This window comes from Puntigrus tetrazona, chromosome 20 (genome assembly GCF_018831695.1).
Source record: "Puntigrus tetrazona isolate hp1 chromosome 20, ASM1883169v1, whole genome shotgun sequence".
In the NCBI taxonomy this organism is placed as follows: domain Eukaryota; kingdom Metazoa; phylum Chordata; class Actinopteri; order Cypriniformes; family Cyprinidae; genus Puntigrus; species Puntigrus tetrazona.
In genome coordinates this window covers 14,539,631-14,550,199 of record NC_056718.1, presented here as the reverse complement: position 1 = coordinate 14,550,199, position 10,569 = coordinate 14,539,631, and the positions used below count along the sequence as shown (strand labels likewise).

At 38.5% G+C, this 10,569-nt stretch overlaps 1 protein-coding gene across 1 annotated transcript; it reads left to right on the top strand.

Annotated features, from left to right (window-relative positions):
- Positions 1-636: 636 nt before the first annotated feature.
- On the top strand, positions 637-3,529 carry zgc:153157 (uncharacterized protein LOC751674 homolog). Its single transcript, XM_043218679.1, has one exon. The coding sequence runs from the start codon at positions 1,071-1,073 to the stop codon at positions 1,842-1,844; it is 774 nt and encodes a 257-aa protein (XP_043074614.1). The 5' UTR covers positions 637-1,070; the 3' UTR covers positions 1,845-3,529.
- Positions 3,530-10,569: the final 7,040 nt, after the last annotated feature.

The following is a 10,569-nucleotide window of genomic DNA, read 5'->3' as shown; positions in this document are numbered from 1 at the left end:
CGATCTGTATTATGACAAATAGTTACAATTGTAAAGTAGCGTGCTATTTCATTATAACCGTACTTAAGTGATTTGACCAATCCTCTAGGTTGGTTATTGTTTCAGTCATAGCGCAGTGCAGCTGTTTGTCCAGCTGGTGGCATCCGTGCACTTGGTGATTAATGTGTCAAAACAAAAGCACAAAGGAGCAAATTCCTATTTTTAAACCAGGAGAAACACACGCGCGCGCGCGCGCACACACACACACGCAAATTGTTGGATGCGGTAGATTTTTGATTTTCCTCCCATGACATGCCAAGCACATGACGCTACCAACGGGTATAACATTTTGTTGTTATGATCTGCCATTAAGTTCATGCACAAAATAAAGATGGAAACGTGTGTGCGTGAGGTTTCGACAAATCACGCATGAAAACACTTGCCCTTTTCTAAGACATAACTGTAGAACTGGCTACTGTAAACTACCAAACGAACATTTGTCTACTCTACAGATTTCCAGTGATTTACAAAGTTGATGAAACAACAAGGGTTTCATTTGCGACACTAGCGCGTGACGCCTATACAATGAGGAATAAAATGAGATGTTTCATTTTAAACGGAAGCGTGTTCGCGTCCCCGTTCTTTGCCCACTAGCCAAACACAGTTAGGGGGATTCTGACAAGATGACGTTCAGCTGTGGGCTGCCTCTATTTAGTGCGCACTAGTGAGACCCTCCTCCCTTCGTTTTCGCTCTATAGCACACTGCATAACACCGGGGCTGTCTGTATGTCCGTTCTCGTGTCATTCAGCAGATGAATCGCATCCCGGTTCAGACGTTACCGGTCATCTATTAGAGCTCCGGAAACGTCTCTGCGTGGAATAACGTTTTCGCGCTGCTGTCATGCTGGAAACGGGTCGCTATTGTGGATTTGCGAGATTGCAGGAACGATGAACGAATAAAAGCGCAGCGACGTGGTTGATCGACAAACGCTGCGTTTCAAACCCGGCAGCGGTTCGCTTGAATAATCTGTCAGTAACAGGCGTTCAAGACGGACGGCGTCCAGGAGCACAGAGGCAGGACCCGCGCGAACATGAGGGAGCGAGACTTTATGCCAAACATGGAACGGGGCAAACCGGCCACATACACGGGAGACAAAAAAGCTAAAATGGCTGCTAAAACCAATAAAAAGTGGGTGAGACTGGCTACTGTATTCGCATATGTTTTGTCGGTGTCTTTGGCTGCTATAATACTGGCAATTTATTACAGTTTGATATGGAAACCCACGTCTGCGTCTGTGTCTGGAAGGTCAGACGTTTTTGTCCCGGCGGCAGTTATGCCCATAAACACAAATAACATCACAACAAGTGATGTACCGACTACGAACAAGACGAATAATACGCCGCCGGTCAGCCTGAGATCAACGGAGACCCCCACGTATGCCCACTCCACTTCTTCACACAGACAACGCCGGGGTGATAAAAAAGATCACGAAGGCCTTCTCAGTATCCCAACAGCAAAAACAAACGCTGACCAAACAGGAACATTCGACTCTGCGCACACTCACGAAAAACCAGGACGTTTCCATACAGCAGAAGTGTCGGAAACTAGTGTTCTTGTAGCAGAAGCATCCCGTGAACCTCCTTCGGTCCATGGATCCACATCTTATACTCAACAAAGCGGCAGTCAGCCCAACACGTGGGATTCAGCCTCTCCCATAACTGACCGAGCATCTTGGACAAGCTACAGTGCGAGACCTGACATCTCCTCTTTGACAGAACGTGGTCTGGAATTAATGGAGGGCTCGTCTCCATTGCAAGAGGAGTCGGTTACCAAGGACACAGAGAATGCAGCAAGTGGAGTGTGACACCAGATTATTTGCGTGGCACGTAATTATATGACATTAACTGTGATGACTCTGCAGCGAGAGAAATAACAACTGCGAGTGCGAGAGAAGAAGTACTGATTTTGTTTCTATTTAAAGGACAGAAACTGTGTTGACCTTCCTCCTTTGAAAAGCTCATTTAAAAGTTGTTACATTAAAGAGTGCAATAGATGGGTTCCGAAAGTAAAATATCCCATTCATTTTCTCCATTGAGGAATTTTTAAAGACAGACCTACTGTGAGCTACAGGGTTGTTTAGTGATGTTACTTTTTTTTAAACCAGCAGACTGCACTGTTTCAACTTATGTTTATTAGCAGAATTCCTGGTTTAAAAAATACATTACACATGATTTTGAAGAGAAATGTGCACCAATTAGAGAACCACATCAAGCAAATTGCCCCCAAATAAACTGTTAAAGCTAAGTATAAAGTGTTGTACCCTTTTGACTGATTTGATATATATATATATATATATATATATATATATATATATATATATATATTATATATTTCAAATCAAGTTTGTAATGATGTGATTCAAAAACATTTTGAAAAAATGAATGGGAAAAATACTTCCAGATCCAAGGCTGCTTAAAAAATGGGCGGCACTGTGGCATAATTGAAACTCATAATACTGTATAGCCACACTCATATTCAGAATAACGGAGCAATTATGTGATATAGCTTTTATACAAAAATTCTGTAACCCTGCAATTAATATCCAACAGCTTACATTTGCAAAAATTGGCCAGTTAGTGTGTAGCTCTCTTTTCAGTGATAGTAGTTCTAAAATAAGTTATTACACGGGTAGTATACATTCACCCCTGTTTTTCTAAGTGGGGTGATAAGACAGTGACGTTATACTAAATATAAAGTCCTGGAACACTTGTTGGCAAATCAAATCAAGAAAAAAAAAACTAATGGATGCATAATGGATTATAAGACAATGATAATGGATTGGTTAAGCGATACGATCATGCTTCCTGAGATCTTTTGGACCAACAGGAAAATGAGCCATTCATGTCGCCAACGATGGACAAACATCCTTCTGTAGCGTTTATTTTATTGTGAAGTATAATTGTGAGCAAGGTAAACACTGTTTAAAAATTTGCCTGTAGAGTTCATGAATGCTCAGGAACGGACTATCTGTCTTAATGCAGAATACCTGGCAAGTAGGAAAAATTCACTGTGCAAACTCTCCCATGTTGACATTTTAATTAAGTGTCTTTTATAAAACAGCGTGGGTTGAGCAAGATATATAATAACTAAAATATGATGTATGAATAAACAAATATTTTTTATTCAGTGCAATGATTATTAAACCAGAAACATGTCCATCTTTTGGATTATAAAGTGATTGCTTATACTAGAAAGAAAGGTGTCGTAAACAACAGATATTTATATCAGTCATATATTTTAAATGTAAAGCGGTATTATTAATAAGCAGTATTATTATTAATAAGGCCACTTTGAAAATTCTATGAATATTGATTTTAATGATTCTGAATAAAAGAGGTATCAAATGAATAAAAGTATAAAGAATTAAATAATGTATTATTATTGTATAGACTTTTTTCCTCCATATTTGTATATTTATATTTTACACTGACGAGCATAATCATCCTTTTGTGCCACAAAATAATTTATGAACAATGTCTTGTCAAAGCAGTTTGTAGTCATTTCATTTATTTGTTTTAATTATATTATATAATTGGAAGCTAATAATCTAATATGTAATGTTGGCCAGATTCTTTGACACTCTTACTCTTGATTCTTACTCCCATTTCGGAATCATCAATCTCTGTTAGAATCCATAAAATGCAAAGCAAACCCTACAAATGAGTCTCAGATCATTTTATATGCTTATATTAAGTCAAACAATACAAATCAGTGCATAGTAAGATACCGCGCTGTAAATGGTAAATTCGTGTTTTATGGGACACTGCATTAGGGAGATGACACATTTAATCAGCAGAGCGCTGTCTCAAGGGAATCATTTGCATAATTAACACAGACTTTTACATCCCTTTCAGTTATATATTTGAAAGCCAATCTAGTCCGGCAAAACAAATATCCAACAACAATAAAAATAGTTGAATTCCTGCTGGAAAATCCACACCACTGATATTGGAAATTGTATGACTCAGTGGTTTAAAAGTGACCTGAAGTATATCCCTCAGCCAAAGTTTGTCTCTCACACTGTGTATTCAGCCATCAGTGGTCCACGGGGACTTCTTCATCACATTAAGCCTCAGAATCCCATTCAACCAAACAAACAGCACTGTCCCATTAGCTTCAGATGAGAAAAGACTGTTTACGCTACAGCAATAGCAACATTATTTTTTCTACCTAGCGTTGTTTAAAATATAAGAAGCTGGACATTCTCTGCATAATTTAGGATGGTCCTGTGGGTGACACTCTTTATAAATGGAAACATAATGTTATGTCGACTGAACCCATCAACGGAACGCTTAAGTTATGGGGAAAATGCTTTCCGATGGTTGTAGTGAAAGAAATGTGGAATGGTAAAGTGGAGAAAACATGAATTGGAGGATATTTTCTGTCGACAAAGTGCTTCCCGTGAAATCAATCCTAAATGAAATTGTTCAGTTACCAAGAACTTCAAAATGTCTTCTTTTGTGTTACACTTACAAAAGAAAGTAAGCTGGGTTTGAAAGGACATTTCAGTGAGTAAATGAGGAGAGAATTTTCATTTTTGGTTGGACTGCACCTTTAAGTTTGTAAAATCTAAATTACTACCTATGCTCTCAACCTCAAATGCAGAAATGTTAATTCATGCGTTTATGACCTCAAGGTTAGATTATTTCAATGATTTACTGGGTGCTTGTTCTGCACATTTGATAAACAAACTCCAGCTGGTCCAAAATGCCACAGCTAGAGTCCTTACTAGAACCAGGAAGTATGATCATATTAACCCGGTTCTGTCAACACTGCACGTATTCTCCCTATTTAGCACCCAAACTGTGGAACAATCTACCTAACACTGTTCAGGAAGCAGACACACTCTGTCAGTTTAAATCTAGATTAAAAACCCATCTCTTTAACCTAGTTTACACATAACACACTAATATGCTTTTATTATTCAAATCTTTTAAAGGATTATTAGCTGGAACTGGGAACATTCCCCTTAACACACAATCGTTACATGGAAAAAAGAATGGCATCTACGCTAATATTAATCTGTTTCTTATTCTGTTTCGGGTCAATAGATGACCTTCATCGGAGACCAGAACAGCTAGATGAGGTCCATGGACAGATCATGGGAACTAGACACACACACACACACACACACACACACAGAGAGTAAGTCCTTTACACAGTCTGACATAGCTGCATTTAAAATTGAACTAGAAATTAAGTGCTGGTCGTCCGGCCAGAAGAGAACTGAGCCTGGTTTCTCCCAAGGTTTTGTTTTATCCATTATGTTACAGATGGGGTATTGGTTCCTTGCCGCTGTCTCCTCTGGCTTGCATAGTTGGCGACATTTAATTTCTAGCGATCATCGTTGATTTGATTACACAGACTGTCTCGGCATGTAATAGAAAATTAAGTGTTTAATCTCGTCATTACACATTAGTATCACTCTATTCTCCTACTTAAGTGTAATACTGTTCTGTGCTTTGACACAATCTGTATTGATTGATTCAGTACAAAAGTTGACATGAACCACCATTCAAAAATCAGTTTTTGAAATTATTACTTTTTTATTCAGCAAGGAAACTGATCGATCAAAGGTGACATTTATAACGTTCCTGAAGACTTCTATTTCAAATGATTTTATTTGAAGCTTTTTAAAGAATAATGCGAAACTAAAGAGCTGCGAAAGATTCGGCTTTGCTATCACAACAATAGAATACATTTTAAAATGTTTTTTCAGTTTTGACCAAATAAATGCAGCCTTGGTGAGCACAAACCACTTCTTTCAAAAGCATTACTAAATATTGCTAAACTTTTAAATGGAAGTGTACACCATGATTCCACAGAAGAACCTTTTTTAGTTCCACAAAGAACCTTTTAGTCTCTTTGAATGGAGTGGCAATGCTTATAAAATGTGGCATCAATCTTGTCAATCAATGTCACTATGAATGGTAGAGCGATTACACCTGCCACATTATTCTTTTCATCCAAAGATTAAAATCTTATGTAACGTCTTTTCTTTGTTTTGAATCTAATGTGGCATGCTTCATGAATATGCACCTTCACCTCAAATGGCTTCTTGTTGCCTTGAACTGATAATGATCGTGGTTTCTATTTCCTGCCATTTTGCAAGGGTCCTCACAGGACAAACCACACACATACCATCGGATAGAAACAATAGGGGAGCAGATGCCCTCAGAAGAAAGTATCTGGATATCACCCACAGGACTAGAATGACAGACGTTTTATAGTTGGATCACTATAAATACACCTTTTTAAATTTGTGTGCAGAAAGAAAATACATCCTTTACAGTCCTTTACCTTTACAGTTTAAAACATTTAGGAAACAGTATCCTAATCTGACCTTGAGTCATACAGTGATCGAGAATTATGGAAATAGAATTGTACAACCTGAGTTTGGTGACCAAAAGTAATTGTGTTAATTTTTTTTTCATCCAGGTTATTCACAAAGCAGCGGAAATAGGATTTGGTGACGCACATGTTTAATCTTATCAAATACCTTTAAGAGCCATCCTTGATTAATTTCTACACTCATCATGCAGGCCAAAATAGACACCCGTTTGATATTTTTTCTTCTGTCAAAGATGGATGCAGTGGGTCATTCCTGTGATGTCAGAGAATCATCGTGAAGATGTGATTAAATACACTGCCAACAATCAACGCGGGTTGCTTTTACCCCAACACTTCATTACAGAATAACTAATTTCATAATTTATATTTTTTCTCCAGCATCTGAGGTTCTTGGCTCATAATGTCAGTCACATTTTTAGCCAGCGTGCATATGTAAGTGACTTTGCATTATGTCATAAACAGATGGCATGGATCAGTTGCCATTTTGAAATATTTCTAGAATGGTTTATGCCCTTTTAAGGCAAAAGGCTCTAAAAGCTGTTTGTCACGTAGCGCTAGGTTATCTGTGAACATTCACACCCGCAAAGTGGGTCAAAGGGGACCATTCAAGCATGATTTTATGTTCATAGAAGAATGATGCCTATGTTAGGTTGTATTTTCTTTCTATACACTTTTTTTTTTATTTATACAAGCTGAAGGCTGTTTGAGTGCATGAATTTAGCTGCATGAGTAAAAGACATATCTCTTCATTCTAAGATTCTTTACACATTATTTTGAACTGCCTCTGGTGTGAGAGGACAGATGGTAGGAGTAACAAGTAAGGAAAGTGGGAAAAGCTAAATCAAATGTGTGAACTTATTCAGGCATTTTTGCAGATTTCTAAGTTATATATGACCATGGTAAAATGTAAATGTAAAAATATATAAATAAATGTAACAGAAATAGCATGACATATAGCATGACAGAGGTTTATTTATATTTGGTATAGATTGCATGATAAAGGTATGATATATTTGATACATTGATATATCAGCTACCCATGTGAATAGTGTCTTTCCTTATGCATTAGACGTGACCTGAGTAGCCACACATGGCACATTAAAGTGTGGACGGACTGGAATAATGAATCAGCGAGAAAATAAAGATTACAAAAGGTAAGTCCGGACTGAATTACTTTTGAACAGACAGCAGGTGAACTCATCAGAGTTCAACCTTAAACTGCTCCAGACAAAGTCATCTGTTAAATGTCTCATAGAACCGACTAAATGCTAGAATTGTCCTTAGGTTTATCTGAGCTTACAGGAGACAGTACTCATGAAAGGTTAACATTATCAAGAAGGCTAAGAGCCAAAGCCTGTGCTAAATGACATGTAATGAAGCAGCTACAAAAGGACCAGGTGGCTGGGAAGTGCTGTAAAGTGGACCTTCAAGAGGACCGTGCCTGTAAACATATGACTGGAGTGGGTGGATGATGTGTTATGGAAAGACTCTCCATTACTGAAGTCGGCATGACCAGCTCCCATGAGACCCAGACACCCACAGTCGTGACAAACAGACCTGCCTTAAAAGGACATCATGTAAACCAGACTAAATCAGAGGGGCACGAGAGATGGGCACTGTGGGTCTGTGATCCAAGGCAGAACTCTGCTGATTTGATACATATAATCAAGGGTAATGGGGAAGAAATCTGTTTAGCAGGGTGTAACGGAAACAGACTGTAGCATTGATGTCACTGACAAAGCCATTTTTTTTAGAAAAATAAATATGTAGCTTAACTAATTGTTGGTTTTGTTAACAAACTATTGATGTTAAATCCTAAAGGTTTTCTAAAGGTGACTTCGAGGTCACCATAGCCACCCAGATCAGAAGGTGGATCAGCACCTAGAGACGACCTCTACAGCCCTGAACGTCAGTGGAGACCGTGTAAACTAGATAAGCCCCAAAGGTAGATCCCCTCAGAAGACCGCGTCACCTAGACTGTCATAGGGGACAAGACTACGGGAACCAGATGAGTCCTCTGCACTGTCTGACTTTGTTGCAGCCTAGAATTAAATTTAAGATTTCGCCAGAGGAGAACGGCACACTATTTCGACACACTAATTCCCTGTTTAATACTGTAGAGATGCTTTGACATATAAATGACAGCAGTGTACCTAATTCCTGCTGTGAAAGACTTTTCATTATAGCACCCCTTGAGGCAACGCAGAGAAGCAGCGCCCTTTTTTTACGTTCTAGTATCAGTTATGTTTTGTTAGTAAATTTCTTGTCTAAAAGAATTAATGTACACAGAATTTTTTTTCCCTGTATTGTTCTGTATTATACAGATGTTTAGAATAAATATGCGAAACGATTAGGGCAAGGACCGACAAAGGTGGGTCACACCACTACTCTTTACGATAAATGTCATGGGATTTTTAATGACCACAGAGTCAGGACCTCTGTGCTTTTTGACAGCAGAGCATCCCCATCACTGTCCTGGGGCACGAGGACCCACACTTACCACAGGGCGAGCACCCCTCACTAACAACAGCAACTAGGTCTCCCACCTGGGTACTAACTAGCCTCAGCTCTGCTTAACTTCAGTGGGCCACCAGTCTTGGCCTGCAGGGTGACCGGTCACTCACTCGTGACACACTGATTCATTTTTGCAGCAGAACTTCGAATTACTGATATACTCGATGACCAAAACACCCAGATAATGTATTCTTGAAAGACTAGAAGTGCTGGGCTGGCTTTAACTCACAATATAGGTCATAATGTAATCTGAGAACACATAAACCACGTAAACTATTACTTCTTCAGTAGCAGAGTGCGTTTTGTGAGCCAAGCACACACATTAAGCTTCTCAAATGCACTCGCGAGACCTGTTCATAATGTGGATTATAGATAAGCATGAAACAGCGCCACCAAGTGGATAATAAAAAAACATTAAACATTAAAGCACATAAAGAAGAGCGGACAGCGTGCTTTGCGCTTATTGTAAACAAGCAGAAAAAAAACACGTTTTACAATAAACGAGTATATATACGAGTATATATAACGAAGCTATATACGTGCGATATTTAAAGTAGGGCCTCATTTTTGTTTCAACGGAAGAATTCTTTCGGTTCTAATCAAAGAAGTTTTTTATTAAACAGCTTGAGACGTTTTAGTCAGGTATTTACCCATCGAGAACGAAAAGTTCCTTCCATGCTTAACTAATTTGGTTGGACAAATACAGAGTTTGTATGCGTCACAGTGAGCGCCACAAGAGGTTTCCAGGCATAGAGATGGTTTCCAAAACCACAAGCTCACTGGCTGCAAAGGCAGCCGAGCTGTTAGGGGAACATGTAGGCATTAAAAGGCTTTTAACCAGACATAAACTCATTTGAGAGCCCGAGATAGAGCCTGTTTGGGCATTTTAAGTAGATAATTATAGCAAAATACAGGCTGTGTACGAGAGGGATGTTTTTGTGCTGATATTTAGAGCTCAGAATTGAGGTGGCCTAACGGCATTTGTACAATATTAGTCTTTTGTATAAATCCCTAAGACTATCTCCACTACGCCTACCCTGTTTCTCAGAGAGTGGTACATACTTAAATAGCTCCCCTAGAACTTTGGGTCAAATAACACGAGAAATATCCCCATCTAGAGGTTAGCGAAGGCACTATACAGCAAACAAACAAACAAACAAACAAACACTGTTAGTTCAATATGGACCATGTGTTTGATTAGTTTACTAATATGTGTACAGACCACAGATTGCTCCCTGCTACGACTTTGCAGCTCAATTTCAGGTCACAGGTACAGTGATTATTATCTGCGCTGCAGGATTTTACATGGTAATGCAGGCTAAAGAATTTGTCAGAATCATGTTTAATTAATCGTCCTTTCAATATTTTGAGTTTATTTGTAGTTAAAACTACAGAAAATAAAGCACCAAACTGTCATCTAAAAAGAAAGCAGTAGTATATGTATATATTATATATTTATAAATTTGACATAGTACAGACATATTGTAAAAGTAAAACTAGCTAAAAAATATATTTCTATTAATTTTGAGGGGATTCAAGCTATTGTGTTTGATATGGTCAGTTAAATATAGGGATAAAATATCCCGGATGGATTTGGAATGATCATTTGCATGGCAAATATTACGCTGCCATTATCAGACAACAAGAAGGCTGTAATAATTTGG